The sequence below is a fragment of the Sebastes umbrosus genome, chromosome 13, assembly GCF_015220745.1.
Source record: "Sebastes umbrosus isolate fSebUmb1 chromosome 13, fSebUmb1.pri, whole genome shotgun sequence".
Taxonomy (NCBI): Eukaryota; Metazoa; Chordata; class Actinopteri; order Perciformes; family Sebastidae; genus Sebastes; species Sebastes umbrosus.
In genome coordinates, this window is record NC_051281.1 from 29,295,894 (window position 1) to 29,318,283 (window position 22,390).

General features: G+C 42.8%; 1 protein-coding gene across 2 annotated transcripts; it reads right to left on the bottom strand.

Annotated features, from left to right (window-relative positions):
* Nucleotides 1–111: 111 nt before the first annotated feature.
* map3k19 (mitogen-activated protein kinase kinase kinase 19) lies at nucleotides 112–21,870 on the bottom strand. Of its 2 annotated transcripts, none has more exons than XM_037789127.1 (16): nucleotides 21,597–21,870; nucleotides 20,124–20,318; nucleotides 18,594–18,754; nucleotides 18,207–18,322; nucleotides 15,689–15,870; nucleotides 13,616–13,676; nucleotides 12,124–12,211; nucleotides 10,442–10,564; nucleotides 9,343–9,506; nucleotides 8,451–8,485; nucleotides 6,090–8,318; nucleotides 3,822–3,926; nucleotides 3,387–3,625; nucleotides 2,484–2,736; nucleotides 1,596–1,804; nucleotides 112–1,204 (listed from the first exon to the last, which is right to left on the bottom strand). In XM_037789127.1, the coding sequence occupies exons 1-16, from the start codon at nucleotides 21,783–21,785 to the stop codon at nucleotides 1,072–1,074; spliced, it is 4,482 nt and encodes a 1,493-aa protein (XP_037645055.1). In that variant the 5' UTR covers nucleotides 21,786–21,870; the 3' UTR covers nucleotides 112–1,071. The 2 variants fall into 2 exon arrangements, with proteins under 2 accessions (XP_037645055.1, XP_037645054.1); XM_037789126.1 differs by having other exon boundaries at nucleotides 10,442–10,567.
* Between the last annotated feature and the right edge of the window lie 520 nt (nucleotides 21,871–22,390).

A 22,390-nucleotide genomic window follows, 5' to 3' on the forward strand; every position in this document is an offset into this window, starting at 1 on the left:
TTCGCCGAAATTGAGCCAAACGCAACACACTACTGCAGCTTCACTTACAATGCGCATGTGTCATACCCCAAGACCCATGTCCGCCCGTAACCCAGCCTCCTCCAATAGGCCTGGAGGCGAACCAGGAAGTTGGCATCGCCCCGGGTTCCCTAGACAAAAAGCCAATATGATTGTTCCATTGGGTTTTGGATTATTGCAGAAAATAAGCTCTGTGGCAAACAAACGTTAATGATACTTACACGTTTTGTTCAGCAAGATAATCTTCACAAATTAACACCATTTATATGTTTTTTGAAGTGTGAATGCAATCGCCAGAAGTAAAAAAAACTACAGGCTGTAAAAGAGGACGAGTCGCCGGGATGTTTAGTAGTCTCATTTAGCCACTTGTTAGCAACCGCCTTTTTTAAGACACATAAAGGCTTCAAAATTCAAAAGTGGGATATTTACTAATGTATTTTATGTCGTAGAACAAAACATTAAAATCTCTTCAGCTTGTGTTAACCACAGACCTTATTTCAGACATCCAACTAAAAACCCATTGAGTTCCAGACGACGGAACCGGAATTGCTAAAATCCTAACTCATTTCCGGGTTTTAGGACTCATTCCTGTATATGGATTAGACACATTTGATCAGAACCTACAGACAATCACACAGCAAAGAGACCTATTACAATTAAGGTATTTATAAGATTGGCACATTTATAAGATTGCTGTAGGAAATACCCAAAGTCGGTAACAAAAAGCTGGCATCTATCTGTTCACATCGTATAGGTTCTGTTAAAGTTAAATGTATAAAAGTGCTCATGTAGTTTCTTAAACTTCAGTTTAATATACAAAAACTAATTTCTGCTCCTTGATATACTTTGTAGTTTCCAGGAAGGTCTGGGACACAAGTCCAGCGCCCCATGCTCCCAAACATACTACTAATAGTGCGTCACTGGGGATGTGTGGCAGCCAGGCCCTCAAAGGGTCACAAAAGAGCACTTTTCTATGTTTTGAGTCGTCAATCTGAATGAAATCATTAAAACATCTCCTTGAACTCAAAAACATTGACGTCTTAGTGTAACTCGTTAACCACACAGTCCCTCTGGGTGACCACAGCATCCCTTTTTCTGTGTTTCCCGAGAGGTCGCTCCAGTCTCACTTAGGGGGATGAATGAATGCTTCAGCAGCTGGTCTGCAGATGGCCGTAGTCTCTGGTCACTGGAGTTGAGAGGAAACAAAAATAGAAATAAGGGAATTTATTCCCAAACATGACTATAAATAGACAAATGTGCACTGGATTGAACCCTCTAACTTGATTAGTTTCAAACTTAAAGGGACTGTTGTTGTAACTTTTTACACGTATAAATCATCTTGGGTCGGTGTCCCATGCGCGCTCCCGTGTGGCTACGCTGTTCAGACTCAGACTCCAACACAAACTACACGGAAGCACCAAAACCTCAAAGTTGTATCGCTGTTAACAAGCCATTTCTGATTCTTACAAACAGTCCCTTGAAGTATGTGTTTTATTACAATTAAATCAGGCATAGATTCGGAGGGTACGTTACCGCATGAAAGGGATTTTGTAGGTTGCACAGACGACGGTTCTCACCTTGTCAAGCTGATTTTTACAAAATCCTTGGCGTTATCCGAAAACCCATCCGGCAAGGAGGGCATCAACCCTCTTTTAGCTCCGATGTAGAACAAGGCAGCCATCTTGTCCATGTGTGCCAGCGGTGGTTTCCCTGTGGCCATCTCAAACACTGTGCAACCCACACTCCATATGTCTGACTTCCTGCCATATCCTGTCTCATTGATAACCTGAGGAAATGCAAAAAATGGACAGAAGGGCATTTTTACATTTAGCTGATGATTAAATAAATAGAACTTCAAGGGGATAGTTTAGGTGTTTTGAAGTGGGGTTGTGTGAGGTACTTCTCCACAGTCAGTGTATTACCTACAGTAGATGACGTTGGTTTGTTTTGTGTTATTGTGTGACTTTGGTTCATTTGGATTCACCAAAGTCACACAATAGCACAAACCAACTAACCGATCGAGGCAGCGGTAGACCAGCAACTCCTGTGTTCTGCGAGGTAAAATTACAAGTTTTTTCAATGGAGTCTGGTGGCTTTAGCGAGAGCATAGATGGATAATACGGCTTCAGTTCCCAGTTAGAAATTGCTGTCTGATGGCAAGGTATAGCAGTGGAATTATTGTAAATATAGCGTACACTTAAGCTGATATTGGGTTTTTTTGTTAGATGGCTAAAATACGTTTTGCCACTGCCCCCGTCCACAGCAGTACATCGCTTTGCTTCCGTGCGGTAACTCCGGTCTGCTTCTCCAAACTGGGGGCGTGCCGACCGTGATCTACTGTAGGTAATACACTGACAATGGATAAGTACCTCATACAACCCCACTTCAAAACACCCAAACTATCCCTTTAAGTATTTCAAAAAGAGCCAACTTCACGGGGGTGAAAAGACCACTACTACATCTACCTCTGGTGCCATCCAGTAAGGTGTGCCGTGGACGGACTTGAGCAGATCTCCACTGTTGCTGGCAGTGTGGTTCAGGCAGCTGAGACGGCGCGCACAGCCAAAGTCTATGAGCTTGATGACGCCAGTGGGCATCAGCATGACGTTGTTTCCCTTCAAGTCGCGATGAATCACCCTATTCACATGAAGGAAGGCCACCCCTTCCAGGATCTGATGGGTGTATAGAGCCAGGACACGCTCCGGCAGAGGACCAAACCTGAGGGGCAGTAAAAAGGGACGTGTGTTAAAGGTCCCATATTGTAAAAAGTGAGATTTTCATGTCTTTTACATTATAAAGCAGGTTTAAGTGCTTTATAAATACTGTTAAACTATCAAAACGCTCAATATACGGAGAAACACACACAGCCCGTATTCATAAAGTGTACGTTTGAAACAAGCCGTTAGGATTTCTGTCCATTTGTGATGTCACAAATACACAATATATGATAGATCATCACACGGTTTTAAACATAAATATTCTAAATGTGTCCCAGTTTATTTCCTGTTGCAGTGTATGTTAATAACATCAGCTGACAGGAAGTAAACATGGATCCAAACTGTCGCCTAGCAACGCAATTACATTGCAATTCTGTTGAAATGCACTAAAACGGAGCTTTTCAGACAGAGGGTAAATACAGGTATATTCAGGCAGACAGTATGAGGAAAATAAAGTTTTTTTTTAACATTACAGCATGTAAACATGTTCTAGTAGAAACACAAAATACAAGTATGAACCTGAAAATGAGCACGATATGGGGCCTTTAAAGGCGTTCGTACAGACATTTGTTGTGTAAACCATCTGATATTCTAAAGCTCAGTGTCTCAACAGAAACTTCTGGGTATAGTTGTCAAGCTGTTGCGAATAACCTGTGAAGGATGCTGGCGATGGATCCTCCCGGGATGTATTCCATGAAGATGGAAACTACATGCTGATGAAGCGAGGTACCCAGGAAGCCCACAATGTTGGCATGTCTGAGGGTTTTAAGCAGCTCCACTTCCCCCTGCAGACGACCGTACTCCCTCTTTGCAGCGTCGGGGTCAGAGGCGTCCAGGCTCACCTGCTTCACAGCTATCAGCTGGCCCTGGCTGGTCAGGCCGCAGTACACCTGGTAAGAAGGCAGCAGCGATCGCCAGGGTTATTTGAGCATCAATGTCTGTGCGGTACGTATAATGTGTTGAGTATTTTTGTAAGATTAATATAGAGTGCATGGTGAATAGATAACATCTAAGGACCGCTTAGTTAATTTTTTTAGCAACACGAGAGCATGCAAATTTTCCTTATTTTGTCATTTCCATACTTACTGTCCCATAGGCTCCCCTGCCGAGTACTTCACCCTTTGTCCAGGTGATGGCGTCATCTACAACCAACCCAGAACCAAGCAGAGCAGCACTGTGTGTTGAATTATCCTGCAATAAAACACGCAGAATGAATACTTTCTATTTTACAACAAACATCTGGGTCTTTGAAGCTTTAGTGGATCAGAATAATTTCAGTTCAAGCAATATCTGTGAACATGTGCTCCTCTCTCTCAAAGCCCGAAACCAGAGAAGTAAGTCTCAAACTTGTGATGTCATAGGGGATAAAGTCTGGAGCTGCTCCATAGACAATGAATGGGAGACTGATTTTGTGAACCCACAAAATGTTTATCTTTGTTATACCCAAATGAGCTTTATTCTGTTGTAGTGTTCTCAGTTGTGAAACAGAAAATGTTCCCATATACTCAGAACATTCTCCTGGGTGCTCTCAGTGTCATCTAGAACATCTCTCCCCATTCATTGTCTATGTAGCAGCTCCACACTTTATACCCTATGACATCACATGTTTGAGTTTTTGGATTTGGGAGAGAGTTGTTCATGTATACTAATATTTTTGGACTGTCTTAGACCATAGGAATAACTATGAATTTTGAAAATAGGCGCAGTTCCCCTTTAAGTTGGTGAGGGGGACTGAACCTTATGTTTCACTTTGTAAAAAAAAAAGCTAGGCCCTTGCCAGGGCTATATAACATGTCAAAAATAATGTCTTGAATTGGTCCAACATGTTGTGTAGACCCCTACTAGAAGTTAAACCTTAATGTCTTAATGGAATTTCTAATGTGCGCAGCAAAGTAGCCTATACATTAATAATAAAACCCTGATGCAGAAACAGAACTGTGGCCCTGTGCATGTGGAAAAGTTTATACTTTTGAATCTTGGTGCGAGTGAAAGTCTGTTTAAGTAACTATTAAAGGTGCTAAATGCGAAACTGGGAGCATTTTTATTGCCTCCACACGGCTCTCAACATGGCGACGACTGAGCTGATGGCTCGCAGTTAACGGTGCTAACAGCGCTAACAGTTAAAACAACGACAACCATGCTGACAGAGCTAACAGTTTTAACCTGAAAGGTAACTGGAGGGTGGACCCTACGCTTCCGCAACGACACCGTCAGTTGGGACGGCGTTATTAGCTGTAACCACCGTATGAGCGCAGTGCAGAGCGGCGACTGTGTGCTAGCCAGTGGGGCACGCTCATGCACTAAAAGCACATGCGGCCAGCCCAGCTATATCAACAAAGCACGGAGAAGCTCGGAACACACAAAGAGAGAGAGTGACTTCATTCTCTGCTCAGGTAGACATTACTCCACTATAGAGTGCTACAGGAATGAGTCCTAAAACCACAAAAGGAGTTAGCATTTTAGCTCTTCTGGTTCCCTCGTCTGGAAGTCAATGGTTTTTTTTAATGGGTTTTTAGTGAGATGCCTGAAATAAGGTCTGTTTAACACAAGCTGAAGAGATTTTAATGTTTTGTTCTACGACATAAAATACATCAATGAATACCCTACTTGTGAATTTTGAAGCCTTTATAATATGTCTTAAAGGCCGTTGCTAACAAGCGTCTAAATGAGACTCATTAAATCAAACGTCATCACGTCGACACGTCCTCCTCTACAGCCTCGTTGTGTATACTCGCTCTCATGTGACCGTGGTGTAGTTCGCCTACAGCCTAACGTTAGCTTTTTACTTCTGGCGATTGCATTTACATTTCCAAAATCATAAAAGTGGTGTTCATTTGTGAAGATTATCTTGCTGAACTAAACGTTTAAGTGTCATAAACATTTGTTTGCCACAGAGCTTATTTTCTGCAATAATCCAAACCCCAATGGAAAAATCCTCTTGGCTTTTTGTCGATGGAACCCTGGGCGATGCTAACTTCCTGGTTGGCCTACACAAATACGTCATCCGTAGAGCACTCTATATCTTTACTTAGCAATAGTTGTTTGCTGTTATATTATTGCTCTGAATATCATATAGAGCACCTTTAACTATATTGCAAATTAAGGCTGAAATTAACTTCCACAAAAGTCAGACCCTACCTTCAGCCAAAAGAGAAATTAAAATACCCTCCCCCTTTTCAGACCGCCCCTAATTATTTTCATACAGTTCTTAATATTTGTAGAGTTATAAAAGAACATGATTGAATGCGTTGAGATAGTGTTTGTATATGTGCAGTTCATAATCATGGCCATAATGACAATGCTTCTTTCGTTTTCAAAAGAACAGTTTTGTTACTTTTGACCATAAAAGTTTACCTCAGGTAGTGTATTCCCTCCTGATACGGGATCGTCTCCTCTATTGGACTCCAGGTTTTCAGGGCCTATGGACACATCCCTCTCGTCCAATGAGAACAGCTCCTCTGCCAGACATTGCAGCAGGTCATCTGTGAGCGGCCCGTCCCCCACCTCATCCAGGAACTTCTGGTAAACTGGTGACACGACGGTGTGGCTGCTGGTGCTGCTGGAAGAAGTCCAGGTGTTGATCTTCGGCTGTTGGGGGCTTTGAGACAGCACAGGCTCAGGAAGTGCTCGGTTTGGGTTTCCTATTTCTTGCATATTCATGAGCGGGTGACTATAATCTTCAACACAAGATAAAGCTGCTAGCGTAGTCAATGTTTTGTCATCAGATTTGATTGTTTCAGACCCATAAGAAAGAGCCTCCTCTATGGTAGATAACAGAGTTTCTTGATCACTACAATGACAAATGTCAACATCCTTAGAGAGAACTACCTCAGCCTCTGTGTGCCCATCCAGTGTAGGCGTATCCTTCATTTTGTGTGTGCCTTTCCTAGGTGTGAGGTGAGGTTTCCCCCTAGTGGATGACAGTTTTGGTTTGCTTTTTGCTGAAACCGCCACAATCTCCCCCGGACATCTCCTCTGTGCTTGTTTCAGTGGTCTGTGTTTGACTTTATGGCACTGTTGTGTCTTCCTGGGCGGAGCAGACTGCACTTGTCTGTCCTTCGCTTTCTCACAGGAGCTGGAAACTCGTAGGTTATCGTAGATGGGACCGGCAAACATCTCGTAGATGGCCGGTCCTTCGTCCCCGCTCTTTATCTGCTGAAACATGTCTTTGTAGGTGACGAAGTCCACGGCAGATTTAGACCTCGGTGCGCCCGCCGGACCGGGTCTCTTCGACTGCCTGACGCTCTTCAGCTCCCTCGCTGGTGGATGCTGTTGAGCTCTGTTGCTGTTGTCAGGATTTGCTCTTTTGCCTTGATCGATCAGCTTCTTTCGTGGTGATGGGGTGTTGCAATGAGCCCCTTTAACAGATTTAAGTTTTGACTTTACTTTTGCGACTGTCTCGCCACTAATCATTAGCTCAGGGCTTTTCCTCGTTTTGTCTTTAACTTGTGGGGAAAGTGAGGAGTGCCTCAGATTTCTTTTGGTCTTGTTACGATTTAGGATGCTTCGGTCTTTGTTCGCTAGTACGTTGAAGGACTGCTGGCTCGTTTGAATGTTTACTCTTAGGTCACAGCTCATGCCGGTTCTTCTCTCCTTGTTCCGGACAGGCTTTAAGGCTTTCGACAACATCCTCCCATCTCTCTTGGGATCCATGTCTGACTGTGGAAGGTTTACAGCCGACGCAAATAATAGAATTTTCTCCTCAGTAGTGCTAGAAGTTGACTTTACATCCTCCCTACGAGGGACTGGGTTATCTACCTGGTTTCCTTCACAACAGGAAGCATTCATTTCTGTCTGTTTTATATGCTGCAGGTCATTTCTGTAAGTCTCTCCAGAAGATGTAATAACATCACCTTGGTCATTATTCATATTAAATGTTATCGCATGGCTAATCTCAGGCTCTGGGGTGCAGCCCACATTGTTCTCATCCTCCTTAGACTTTGATGTGATAGGTATTTCATTGTTCATGGTGTCTCCTTGTTGTGCATAGTTACATTTTATAAAGGACTGACTGTCGACAGGCTCCTTTGTGTAATTCATATCGGTGGCTCTGCCTTCACAATGAGAGTTTATAGCTTTTTCGGTGCTGAGAAGATCAGTTGTACGATTGATAGGCTCTCCATCCAGGTGATGTGCTGATCTGTGGATCGGTGGAATGTGGCCGATCCTTGACCGAACTTTAAAATGCCGCCGTGTCTCCCTAACCAAATCAGTCTCAGCGGAGCTCACATCGTTCGAACACGGCGACAACCTGTCTCGAACAAACTCCAGACCTCCTGAAGCTCTCCGGCGTACATCCCTCTCATCATCCTCATCCTCCAGGTCGATGGAACTCTGGCTGCTGCTGGACCCGCTCTCCTCACTACCCCCCTTAGTGGTCAGAGGGCCAGTGCGTGGGCTGCCACAGGACAGCCTCTCTCTCCTCAGCCGGGTCCTGGAGCAAAGGGGGCTGCGGGTGATGGGCTTCAGGGGAACGTGGTGCTTCAGCGCCGGCAGGACCGCAACGTCCCTGGGCCGGCTGCCCAGTGGTGCCAACAGCTTGTGTGTTCTGGGATGCAGAGCCGGCAGGGGGCCCTGCAAGAACTGCACAGAATACGGACGGATTCAATGGTTAGGACTTGTGATGTAGGTATATGGATGGAAAGAAAAATTAATGTAAGTATGACAAGACAAATGTGAAGGTGATATAAGGAGGTATTTTCGGTAGAAATTCACCTTTTGTTCGTTTACAGTATCTTGAGAACCCAGTCCTGCAGACAGGAAGAGATTATATGTTTAAAACAACAGGCACTCAGGTAAACTAAAATTTGATTTTAAATACATTAAAGGTTGGTTCCATTATTATCATTATTATTTTTTTAAGGTAGTTGTATGTATCATTCTGTAGCTTCTCAGTGGTGTTTCTTAGGTTTTCAAAGCCAAACATTCAACTTCTATTTTCCCAAGCCTTTCTAAAAACTTTTTCCCACATGACCTGTCCACCATGCTGTGGACGCCATGTTAGTTAGATTCCGAAAGGCACACAATAAACAAACTAACTGATCGAGGCAGCGGTAGACCAGCAACTCCCGTGTTCTGCGAGGTAGAATTACAGTTTTTGTCAATGGAGTCTGGTGGCTTTGAAGATGGCAATACAAGGGCTTCAGTTCCCCATCGGAGAGGGCTCTCTGATGGCGAGGTAAAGCGGTGACAATATTCTAAATATAGCGTACACTTGAACTGACATTGATTTTTTTTTTAATTTGGCTAAAATAAAGTCTTTCTGCTGCTCCCTTCCGCAGCCGCTTTACCTCACCGTCAGACAGCCCTCTCCGACAGCGAACTGCAGCTGGTATATCGCTCTCTTCAAAGCCACCAGACTCCATTCACAAAAACAGTCATTTTACTTTGCAGAATGAGAGAGTATACATACAACCCCACTTCAAAAATCTGAACTAACACTTTCAGTTATTTCCAAACTTTGCACAGCTAACGTTGTCTCAGCTAGTGCTAGTGTTCACATAATTCATAACCTTTTTATTTAGCTTTATTTAGCTTCATGATTAGCATACCTTTGGTAACCTACATCACTAAATGAGTGAAAGCTTTAATAACAACATTTACATACGGGTCTGAATGTGTGCTCTGGCCTGCATCATAGTGTTTGAACACAGTAGTGGTTCCATGATGCTGGGGGCTGACTGGCTGAGCTGGCTGGGCTCAGCCACAGACAGCAGACCAGAGGAGGAGGATGGGGATGCGGATGCAGCAACGACACTTCCTGTTCTCTGCCTGTGAGGGACAAATCAAAATCAGACTTTTTGAATGCCACAAATTTACTGTGTACAAAAACGTGCAATTGTTAGAATATGGAAGGGCAGTATTTTCAGTTTATTTCATTCAGTGTTTCATTTGCACCTGTCACATGAGGCTGGCAGTATTTTTCACAGCTCCACTCTCTTTGTTGACAAGCAGGTTGAAGGCCCAGACACATCAACCCCGACAACAGAGAACTAGCGCTGATGAAGGCCGCCTGTTGAGTCACGTCGCCTTTGTCTTGGCCAAAAAGTTGCACTCGAACACACCGCAAAGACTACAGCCGTCGGCCAACTACCACGTACGTTCTGCTCCTATGTGAGAGGAAATAACTCTCCACACCAGTAGGTCAAGGTAGTCTGTATTTGTCATTCAAAAGGGGAAACCGGAAGACCGAGGACTGCGAATATACAAGCCGTTGTTGTGATACGTACATGAAGCAATGCGGCTTCTGCCGACCATTTTCACACCGCCTTCACTCACCACTTAGCTTCATTCCAGATGGCCATGTGGTTGTGAAAACATCTGTGTATTGGAATGATCAGATGAGATGAAGATGAAAAGTGAGAAGAGCCTCCTGTGTTTTTTCTCTTGACTTTACTTGTTGGCTTGCTTTCCACACTTCTGTTTCTCTTCTCGTGCACTGATTCATTTAAGCTGAACAGCCAATCAGAGTGATTTCCCTCACTGACGATTCAACATGCTGAATCGGCCGAAAAATCTCGGGCAGACTAGAGCCGACAGTGCGGGACACATCAAAGAAAAGTAGGCCGTCAGACGCTCACCGATGGCCTGAAACTTTCCGACCATCGGCTTGGCGTGTCAGCGCCCTGACAAACTGTCAAACTGCTATTGATTGTTTTTTCTTAAGTGATGTCAAACGCCTGAATAAGTCCAGTTACAGTATGTACCTGTGTTTAGGGGGTACTGGCAGACAGGAGGTCCTGGTACTCAGCAAACCAGGTGACGGAGCAGGATCCAGATGGCTCCAGCGTCTGCTGTTGTCGCCCAGGCTCGGCAGAGACAAACCTCCTCTGCTGAGCGGAGCAAGAGAGAACACAGAAAGGTATGTAGTTCATTTGACCTTTGACAAGAAGAAAGTAAATGTATAGGCCACAAGGAGTTTGTTTAGGCTCAGCTGAAATTACAATGAGTTTTATTGCCTTGTGCTGAAGTGAACATGCAAAAAAACCCTAATTTTCTCCCGTCTCTCTCTATTACTGGAAGCTGATGCTATGAAATTAGAGACCTGCTCAAAGACCTTTATTCTCCTCGGAGAGCTTGGACTTGAGTCAGTGGTGAGAGCGCCACATAACAGACAATGAGCTGATTCACCAAAGCCCTCTCTCCCCCCCGTCCCTGTGTTTCTAACCTGTTTGGGTAGAACAGGTTGTCCTCTGGACACAGTGACAGGTGCCTGCATACAGGACAGGAGTGTAACCGGAGAGGATGCTATTCTACTGGTTGGTGTTGTAAGAGTCAGTTGTTGACTAGCCCAGGGAGAGTGTTAACTGTACACACATAAAATGTTGGTGTGTACACAACTGTTTGTGGTTACGTATGAACAGATGCCGACGTATTCACATGTCTGCCCTGTCAACACTATCAGCTTAGTGCCACCAGCTTGGTAAATTATCGCTTCTTTATAACCAATACACATTCATGGGAATGTGTGTGTTCTTGTTTTTGCTACATAGTGAGGACCAAAACAAATTTTTAACCAACGGAGTGAGGACATTTTTGTAAAGTGCAGACATTTTGGCTTGTCCTCACTTCTTTGAAGGCCTGTTTGAGGGTTAAGACTTGGTTTTGAGGCTCAGGTTCGAAATGGGTTTAGGTTAGGGTTAGGGTTGGGGTTGGGGTTAGGCATTTAAATGGTTAATCATACAAGGGTTGCGTCCAAGATTCCATGCTAACACGCTATTTAGCACGCTAAGACAGTATGTGTGATTTTTTTAGTATGTCTGAAACCTTAGTTTTTAACCAATAGTACGTGAATTGCATACCAATTCCGGTAAATTATCACAATATTCAAACACTGGACACTACGCCGGGATAAATATCCCACAATGCAATGCGGTAGTAACGACAACGTTCATAACAGACAATGACAGACAGTTCTGTAATGTCAATAACGCTTCAATTTAAGTGTAAGTATAAGATTCCACTTTGCATGTGATCTGCTTTGGGAAAGCAGGGATTATCCAGTTATTTGTACATGCTCATGTTTCTTTCAGAATAATTCTAATCTGATTAGAATGATGCAGTTAACAAAAGTTTTTGTAAAATGAAAAGGATCCTGCACACTTCCGCTCTATAACACCGTTTCCCAGCCCTACGGTGCTCTCTTTTGTATGTTTTTTTTTCCCCATACAGAATCACATACAACATATGAATTAAAAAAAAACAAAAAAAACATGGAAACTGAGAAAGAGAACGTTATACTTTTGTATTACATAGCCTACGTTAATTAATAGGTAATATGCAACCTTAAGGTTAAGGAGCTGGGACTGTCAATGAGGGTCCTCACAAAGATAGAAGTACAGGGATGCGAATGTGTGCGTGAGAGATTGTGGGATGTCACTCTGCCCACCTGCTTCCCCTCCCTGCGTCCTGGTAGGCTTGCCTGATGTCTCTCAGCGTTTCCATGGCGTTTTGGAAACAGAGGCGGATTCCCTTATCTGCACACACACACACACGCGCACACACACACACACACACACACACACACACACACACACACACACACACACACACACATATACAGTTATACCCACCAATCCTAAATCCATTGTATTCTCTCTGTGTTCACAGTTACACACACATTTAAAACTCAGTTTACATATACCGTATTTCTGACCCGACAGAGGCCAAATGTTGGGTAACATTCAACTGATTTGTTCAGAAAAGTAAACAACAAATGCGGATACAAAATGAATGCTTTCATCACAAAAAAACTAAACAAACAGCAGTAAAAGAAACCTGATTTCAAATTGCATTCCCTTAACTGTAAAGTGTTTTTTGAAGCAGTTTTATAGGCTGGAGGCTCATAAATGCGGAAGTTTTACTTTTACAAAGTTTCTGAAGTTCATGTAGCAACCGTATTAGTTGACAGTAGGGCTGTCCTCGATCAAAGACGTACTTAGTCAACTAACAGACACACTAAAACTGAGTTTCTCCACAGAGAATCACATAATACCAGAGAAGTGCTCATAAGTTTCTTGGAAATAAGGCATTCAGCATGAGAAAAGCATAAAAATTACCAATTAACTAACGAAATTTTAGTCGACTTAGACCAAAACAACAAACTAATCGACTAAGAAGGGGCTGACCAAGTTTACAGGCTACAAATTTGCTGTGTTTCTCGATTTCAAAGCCTGCATCATTACACTAGAAAGTGCCTTGAGGTTCATAGATCATACAATATTAATACAATATTCATATACAACATATTGATAACTTGTCATAGAAAAAAACAACAGGCATTACCTGTTTCTGAGCCTGCTGGTCCACTCCGCTCCCATATCGACACCACGTTTAAGGATTGAATCAATGATTGATAGCTCCTCTCTCTGTCTATTTCTTTATTTCTCCTCAACCTAATGATCACAGCTTTATTCTGTTTTTGCTGTCTGTGCTCTCATCATGTCCATTCCTTCCTCTTTTAATGATCTGCTCAGCCCTCTCTGCGTCTCAGCCCATGCTGTTGTGGCTGAGGTACAGGACCGGCAGGCAGGTTTCTCAGCTGAGAGGTCGTATTGTGTGTGAGACCCCTCCCATCCAGTCAAGCCTCCCTCACTCCCCTCCCTTTAGAAGGTGACCTGATCTGATGGCCGGTTTGGGAGCTGACTGGTATATATCTTTGCCACTATAAAGGGGCCAATAGTTTGACCTGTTTAAAGTGGTTATTTTGTATACAAGACACCCATGTCCCCTCCTTGTGTTTTCTCTTTTAGCCCTTTTGGACTACATTTTTGATCCTTCTCTAACAAGCCTACAAACGAAAGGTTTCACCCCAATTCCATACATTAAGGGTCCACACCTTAGCCCACTAAAACTCCAAGAGTCCTTGAAAGAGTTCTTACCTTGGCTGAGGCCTTTATGATGGTCAGATAGAGGAGGGTACCCTGGAGACTCCAGCACTTCCTGGAAAGAACAAAAGTGTGCAATTTATTATATGTCCCAGTCTTAAAAAAAAAAACAGAGGCTGGTAGAAGTCAAGTCCCAGTACTGATGTTAGGGCAGATGGAACTCAGTGTGATTTTTTTTAAATTCAAGAAACAAAAATTGACAAAACTATAACGTTAACACCATTAATTTCTTTAACGGATTAACGCAACTTGATTGTAGCGGTCTGAATTTTAAAGCTAGAGTGAAGATACTGGTATCAAATGAAACTAGAAAGACTGTCATGGCCATGTTCAAAGGGGTCCCTTGACCTCTTTTATGTTAAATGCAGTACCTGGGAGGTTTTCTGGACAATATTTGTCATTGTTTTGTGTTGTTAATTAATTTCCAATAATAAATATATACATACATTTGCATAAAGCAAGCCCACTCCCATGTTGATGAAAAGTATTAATTCTCCCTTTAAGGTACAGATAAAAAAAATCTGAATTAATCGATTCATTTGCGATTAATTTGCGATTAATCGCGATTAACTATGAACAATAATGCGATTAATCACGATTAAATATTTTAATAGATTGACAGCCCTAATATATACTCCAGGTTGGAATTAATAATGTCCTTAGTTCGTCTTGTATTAAATGTTTTAACATGTTCTTAGTTATGCGGTGAATACTTTCTCAAAGCTTGTCCGGAATGCAGAGCAGGAAGAGATTACAGAAAAAAAAAGCAAACCACAAAGGCAAGCATTTGATATTTTAATTGTTAGTATGATGGAGCTTTTGCACATGTATGGAAGCAAAGCTTTAGATTTAGATTTGGCCCTCTTGGTGGTTTGGAAGACAACGTAAACATTACATTTTTAGTGTTTTTTGACTTATTCTAAGTAAACCTGTGGTATAACGTGTATATTTTAGTAGGTTTAATACTGTACATGTACACATACAATACAGTTGAGTGTGTCAGAGGGCCTCTGAGACACGTATACCACCTGCTCTTCTCTTCCAGCTAACCAGCTGCCCTGCTTGTCTGCTGCATCTATAGAGACACCCTTAATACGGTAGTATGGCAGCAAAGTGTCAGCTACCCAGAGCGCCCCTCCTCCACGCACACACACAAACACACACTTATCTAAACAGCCAATTACTACTTCCACATTATTTGTCTTGTGACCACTCACTGCTAGTCTGCCTGTGTGTCTGTTAATTGTGGCTACACGAGAGCAACAGTGAACCGCGCAGACACTTGCATGCTTAAAGCTGCAGTCGGTAACTTTGAGCAAATATGATAAAAAGCTATTTGCCAAATCTGTCACTATATCCTGACAGTAGTGCATGAGACAGGTAATCTGAAAAAAAAAATCAGGTTCCTCTGTGTCCTCCTGTGTTCTTAATTACATTTGCAAGATTTCCCCGCGACCGAAGGAGAACAACCAATCAGAGCTGAGCAGTCTCGTCAGCAGCTTTCAATCACTGCTCGCGAAACTCGCAAACTCGTCAGGCTAGGCAGCGCTGATCAAATATGAATCAATATTATGTTGCTGTAATGCCTAATTCTCGCATCAAATGTTTTCAGAAACATCTTGTAGAGTACTGTTTAGCTGTAAAATGAGAAAGTTTGTGACCTCGCCGCAATGTTGAAAACAGTCGAGCCTAACCCAAGCACCGCCCACCGGCCAGAGCAAGGTGAGAAATAGGCATTACAGGAACAGAATCTTGTTTCATATTTGAGTTTCACGAGTTTCGCGAGCAGTGATTGACAGCTGCTTTAGAGACTGTTCGGCTGGGATTGGTTGTTTTTCCTTTGTGCGCGGTGAAATATTGCAAATTGCCATTTGGAGCACTAGACGAAGGAAGAGGGACATGATTTTTTCCACAGATTATCTGTCTCATGCACTACTGTCAGAATATAGTGAGCATTTAATAACAATCATTTTTATCACACTTGCTCAAAGTTACCGACTTCAGCTATAAATCTGGACATTTCAAGCAATTACTGAATTGGAGCAACCTCTCTCCCAAAGCACTTACCCTCGTGTGGCTGTATAGCAGAAAGCCGTGCTGATGGGTTGGTGTCTGCGTAGGGGAGGCAGCAGTCGACCGGTTAGGATAAAGGCTCTCAAGGTCCAACTCTACGTCTGAATCGCCAAACTCTGAGTCCAAATCCTGGCATGAGTAGTTGTCAAGTGCCAGGAGTGAAATGGAGGCAGCATCTGCACAAAATCAGAAATAATTCTAACCATTTGTGGCCTGTATTGACACATAAAGAAGGATAACTGCTTCTCCCAGTTACAAGAGGAGCAGGTAAAGAATTTTAAAACCTCATAATCGACGTTTCGGTGCACAGGGTCCACACCCCTGGACCCTGAGCTGTTTACACAAGGTGAGGAAGTAGAAGTGTTCGAAAAGTTCCGCCTTCCTTTGTTTCTTTTTCATCTCTCTTTTTCCATCCTCTCTGTGTCACCGCGCTTCTGTATCGCCATCCTCGATACAAACTCGGACTCACACACTCTCTCATGAAGGCTCTCAGCAGCGTGCTCGCTCAAACATACACAAACAAGCCTTTCTTGTACCCTCCCACATAAGTGCTGGCTTTGAGTGCTGCTGCAGAGGTTTTACTCATTAATGAACTCGGTATGTTGTTTGTGTGTACGCCTGTATGTGTGTGAAAGAGAGAAAAAGGTGTGTGTGCTTACACTTAGGAATAGGAATAGGAAGATATATTTAGAAGTGTGTACATGTGTGCCTATGTGCCTATATATACGTGTATGCTTTGTATTAAAGGCCCAGTTTAATAAGTAACTGATCAATGAATCAGTAACCAAAGTGAAGCCGACAACATGAGGTGAAGCAAGCAAGTGTGAGCAACATTTGTTGATTTCGTGTGATGAGAAAACAACAATACGAACTGAGAAATAAATATATTTGTTACTTAAGGTTGCATATGGTTACCTATTGATTAATGTAGGCTATTTAATACAAAAGTATTACGTTCTCTTTCTCAGTTTCCATGTTTTGTTTTTTCAATTCATGTGATTCTGTATGAGGAAAAAAACATACAAAAGAGAGCTCTGTAGTACTGGGAAACGGTGTTATAGAGAGGAAGTGTGCAGGATATTTTTCATTTTACAAAAACTTTTGTTAACTGCATCATTCTAATCAGATTATAATTATTTTGAGAGAAACATGAGCATGTACAAATAACTGGATAATCCCTGCTTTCCCAAAGCAGATCACATGTACAGTTGGAATTAAGATCAGAATTTTCCCACAATTTAAAGTAGCATTGATACATTTATATATCCAGTGGTGTAATGGTCATTGGTGGGTGTACTACTCGGTAGACATGGGTAGGTTACAGAGGAGGAAGTGGGTATACTCTCCTATATATTCCAATGCCTTTTAGGCTGACAGATGGGTATACTGGAAACCGCCAGGAAAAGAGGTGGGTCCACTACACCACTGACCATATCTGACACCATGCGTGAAAACATTTTGTATGAATACATTCAAATGTGTAAAAAAACGTTCTTAACAAATTCATTCAAATGTTTGAATCTGTGAAAAAGATATCTGAGCAAATTCATTTCATTTTTGAATCCGAAAGAGATCCGGAGATCTGTAGCTGTGCGTGACAATTTGTCAAATGTTTTCACACATTCAGATAGTGATACACAGCTACAATACTTTTGACTGGGGATGCACCAATACAACTTTTTTTCAGACCGAGTGCAAGTACAAGTTCTTACATTTGGGTACTCGCCAATACCGAGTACCGTTACGAGTACTTCTCTGTGCCAAAAGACCCTCGTTAACAGCCAGCTGGAGGGTGTGAGCAACACACGGAAGGCTGGGGAGTCACGCATACGAGGCGGTGCGCCGGACGGCTCTAGGTCGGCTTGGAAAGGCTCAGGGGGAAGGTGCTTCCCGGGCCGTGGCCAAAGTGTCAGCGGGGCAGACTGTCCTTAGTGCGCCCCAACCGCGTCGTGCACCCAGGGCAGGGCTCGTTCCACGTAAAGGCGCCAGGGGTCTGTGGCGATGTCTGCAACCCACCCAACCCGTCTTGAAAGACGGACCAAGGAGTCTAACACATTCGCGAGTCATAGGGTGCAAGCAAAACCCCATGGCACAATGAAAGTGAGGGCTGGCGCGCGCTGCCTGAGGTGGGATCCCGACCCCGCGGGGTCGAGCGCACCACCGGCCCTTCTCGCCCGCACCATCGGGGAGGTGGAGCGTGAGCGAGTCAGTAGGACCCGAAAGACTGTGATGAGAGGTTAAAGTGGTATCCGAGCCGTTGTACGAGTACGAGTACATGAGCACAGTATCGGACGTGATACCCGATACTGGTAACGGTATTGGTGCATCCCTACTTTTGACCATATTTTGATTCCATACTAATTATCTATAATACGAGTGACCCCTTTCATTATATATATAGTAATTTCATCCATGCTTCTTCTGTGCGGGTGCGATTGAAGTGTATGTAAAATGTCCCGTTCATGTTGGAAGTGTTGGCATGTGATGTGTTTTTTTGTGTGTGTGTGTGTACCTGTGTGACTTAGGGCTTCAACCATCATATGAATGATCTCCTCCTTCAGAGGGCTGTTGATGTTTGCAGCGTAATGGAGAGCAGAACAGCCATTGTGGTCTCGAACCTGCAGATCACTGATGGAGAAGTTTAAAGACAGATGGAACGTGTGAGTAGACAATTTTTTCTGCCTCCCAGAACAGAACAGAACTTCAGATATTTAAAAATGTGTTCCCCTTGGCATATACACTTCCATTTGGTTTGTTAATGTAAGCAAAATGTTGTTACTTGATGCCAAAGCAACATTAAGCCTGGCTGGAGCACTAAGTAGAATTGGAGTATTTCAATTTGCTTGTCTGTACATTATATAATTCATATATCAAAGCATGCATGAATGTGTTTTCTTACCCCGAGACACCTAGCAGCTCCTTAACCACATCCACAGGTCTGTGTTCCCATGACAACGGTGTCGCTATGTCCTCAAACAGGTCAATGTCCCTGACGGTGAGCATCAGGGCCGTGACGCCGTCACAGTTAGGAACATTCACATCCACTCTGTCTGTCTGAGCCTGAGACATGCAGACAGACAAAGATACACACATATTACTAATATGAATTACACATGGAGAGCTAGCGCTCAGTTTGGAGTAACGTACAAAGTGCTGAGGTCACAAAAGGGGGATCATTGCACATATACATATACACAGACAACTCATATTTAATGCACTGCAGCCTTATGCATAGCTATACTTTTGGTTTGAGGTCAATTGTAATTTAAAAGTTAAAAAGTTATAGATAAAAGATTTTTCTAAAAAATTGTGTACACACATAAGCCCCAAAAAGTAGCAGTTTGGAGTTTTTGGTTTAGTTTTCAGAGACAGAATTGCGCTGGAAGTAGAACTAATTCAATCTAACTCAATCCAAAAACAAAAGAAATAGTATAAACATAAACAAAACTATATATTATTATTTTTTTCCATAATTATTGGCAACATACAAAATGTATCATTTTGTTGTCAAACTGAATGAAATGTTATGTTTTGAACACAAACAAAACAACTTCTTTAGTTTTAGGCAACAAAACTACAACTTCTTTAGGTTTAGGCAACAAAACTACAACTTCTTTAGGTTTATGTAACAAAACTACAATTCTTTAGGTTTAGGCAACAAAACTACAACTTCTTTAGGTTTAGGTAACAAAACTACAACTTCTTTAGGTTTAGGCAATAAAACTACTTTGTTAAATTTAGGGGACAAGATCATGTTTTGGCCTAAAATAACTAGTCTACGTATGAAAAATGAGAGTGAAACTTAAGGTTGTGAACACAAAAACAACTACACGTTGTTGGTTTCACAGGGGATGCGGACCTTGTGTTATGTGTACCATTCATCACCGTTGCCCCCGACCACCACCCCATATAGAGTTTCACGCTTAAACTAAAGCGCATGACTTCTGCTTCTGCTCCTGTAATAATTACTACGGTCACTAGAGGTCGCTGTCGTCTTCTTTTACTCCTTCTTTTGGTGATCGCCCATAAATCAATGATAAAACCACCTAGTGGGTGTAGCAGGCCCCTACTGACCCATATCTATGAGGCTTATAACCACTGATGACACCTATTTAATGACCTGATAACAGTCTAACCAAATGGCCAAACAAGCTCCCCATAAATCTGTAAGTTGTTGATGCCATTCTCTAACTTTTCTGAAAAGATCTTGATTAAATCCCAAAATGCCCTTCTTCAGAGGTTTATACATATTTTCAGTCAGGCATCCACGTAAATTTAATGACTGATACGATCAATACATCTGATCACGTATGGACAGCACACATACCGGTAAACATCAACCAGCCCGGTTGTGTTTTTCTAATATAGAAACTTAGTTTTTGCCGTTGCTCATCAGGGAAATCCTCTACGTCTCGCGAGGGAGTCTTACCAGCAGGGGCTGTAAGGAGTGCAGGTCTCCCTGCCAGGCAGCCTGGAGCAGCTGTGCCTGGGGTGGCAGATGAGGCCTCGACATCCATCCCAACACATCCCCCTGGAGTTCAGGAGGGGTTATGTGGAGCGCTGTCTGCTGGCTGCTGTTACACAGGGTCACATCGGCTCCGGCCCTCAGCAGCCGCTGTACCGCCTGTTAACAACACCAGCGTGTAACACAATAAGCAACACACATAGACAAGTAGTAGACTTTGATCACAAGTTGGAGTTGGTGAACTAAAAATTGTGGATCTTGTGAAGCTACATAAATTATCTTTATTGATAAAACATGATGTTTTGTAAATGTAAATACTCAATAAATCAGCTGTAATTTAAAGCCTTAGTAGGCAGAATGTTTTTGGCATCATTGGGCAAAATTCCATAATAACCTTTCAGCATATTGTAATTCAAATGTTCTGAGAGAAAACTAGACTTCTGCTCCTCCTCATGGCTCTGTTTTCAGGGTTTAAAAAAATCAAGCCTGTGACGGGAGACTTTGGCCAATCACAGGTCATTTCATTGAGAGAGCGTTCCTATTGGCTGTTCATTCAACACGGAGGCAGCTGTCAATCACTCGCAAACTCCGATCAAACGGTCAAACTTGGCAGCGCTGATCAAATATTAATTAATATTCTGTCACTGTAATGCCTATTTCTCATGTAAAATTTTTCCAGAATCATCTTATAGTGTACTGTTTAGCTGTAAAATGAGAAAGTTTGCTCCAGCTGGTGGGCGGTGCTTGGTATTTCCCTCAACTGATCTCAACATGGCTGCCGGGTCACAAACTTTCTCATTTTGATGATTCTGAAAGCATTTGAGGAGAGAAATAGGCATTACAGTAACATAATATTGATTCATATTTGATCAGCGCTGCCTAGTTTGACCGTTTGATCAGAGTTCACGAGTGATTGACAGCTGCTTAGAGACGGCAAGGCTCCAGATCAGCTCTGATTGGTTGTTTTCCTCCAGTCTGTGAAATCTTGCAGATGCCATTAGGAGCACCGGAGGACACATGATTTTTTTCAGATTACCTGTCTTATGCACTACTGTCAGGATATAGTGAGTGTTTTATAAAAATAACTTTTTTTTAAATCATATTTGCTCCGTTTCTACCCACTGCAGCTTTAACGTGACTCATCTCACTTCACAGGGAATCACAGGGGAGAGTGTCTCACCTGTGTTACCGGTAAGTCATATGCTTGTTTTGAACAAGCACCCCCTCCTGAGAGGGTGCACACGACTATAAACAGCAGGTCACGTGGACCTAACATACACATGAATACATGCTATTGTTATTGATTGGAAAAATACAACCAGACTGACAAACATTCTCACCTGTAGAAATTTTCCAGTGATGAACGATGGACTGATGATTACACAACAATACACATCCACACGTCAAACTCTTACTCTCACATTATACATAACTTACCTCAGTCATGCCCGAACGACAGGCAGCGATAAGTGGAGTGGATCCTTGCTCCTCCTCATCTTCAGTGTCGGAGACCTCCGCCTCTTGTCCGAGGCTCACAACCAGGACTTCTTCATTTTCCTCCTCCTGCTCTCTTTTCAGCATCTCACCCACACTCCTTTTCTCTCTTCTCCTCTCGCCTGTCTCCATAGTTTACAGGATCACAGTCAGATCTGTGTGAGGTGCAGCCAGACAGAAGAGCAGCAGGAAGTCTAAGCGGTAGGTCAGACACGGCTTGACCTTTTTTTTTGTTGTTGTTGTGAAAAAAGAGATAAAAAAAGATAACTGTAATCACTGCACCGATATATGTGATGCAGCTCTCTCAGCTCGGCTTCTCTCGGCTATAGTCTGTATGTTTGTGTGATCATCGCTGTGATGTAAGTCTCTAATGATCCACTAGTCCCAGCAGAGACAGACAGAGGGCGTGATAGGAAGTATTCTCTTACACTATTACTGCTGGTGATTCACAATAATATACAACTCTATGCTTTAAAGCTGCAGTAGGTGAGATTGGAGCAAATATGATTTAAAAAAAAGTTATTTTTATAAAACGGTCACTATACCCTGATAGTAGTGCACGAGACAGGTAATCTGAAAAAAATCATGTGTCCTCCGGTGCTCCTAACGGCATCTGCAAGATTTCACAGACCGGAGGAAAACAACCAATCAGAGCTGAGCTGGAGCCTTGCCGTCTCTGAGCAGCTGTCAATCACTCGCGAACACCGATCAAACGGTCAAGCTAGGCAGCGCTGATC

Bases quoted from the DNA above. Each gene is read 5' to 3' on its own strand.
- map3k19 (XM_037789126.1), bottom strand. From the start codon at position 21,785: ATGGAGACAGGCGAGAGGAGAAGAGAGAAAAGGAGTGTGGGTGAGATG. The intron at 20,319-21,596 runs GTAAGTTATGTA...TGTTGTTAACAG, and splicing joins GTCGTTCGGGCATGACTGAG to GCGGTACAGCGGCTGCTGAG. The intron at 13,677-15,688 runs GTAAGTGCTTTG...TGTTCTTTCCAG, and splicing joins TGCTATACAGCCACACGAGG to GAAGTGCTGGAGTCTCCAGG.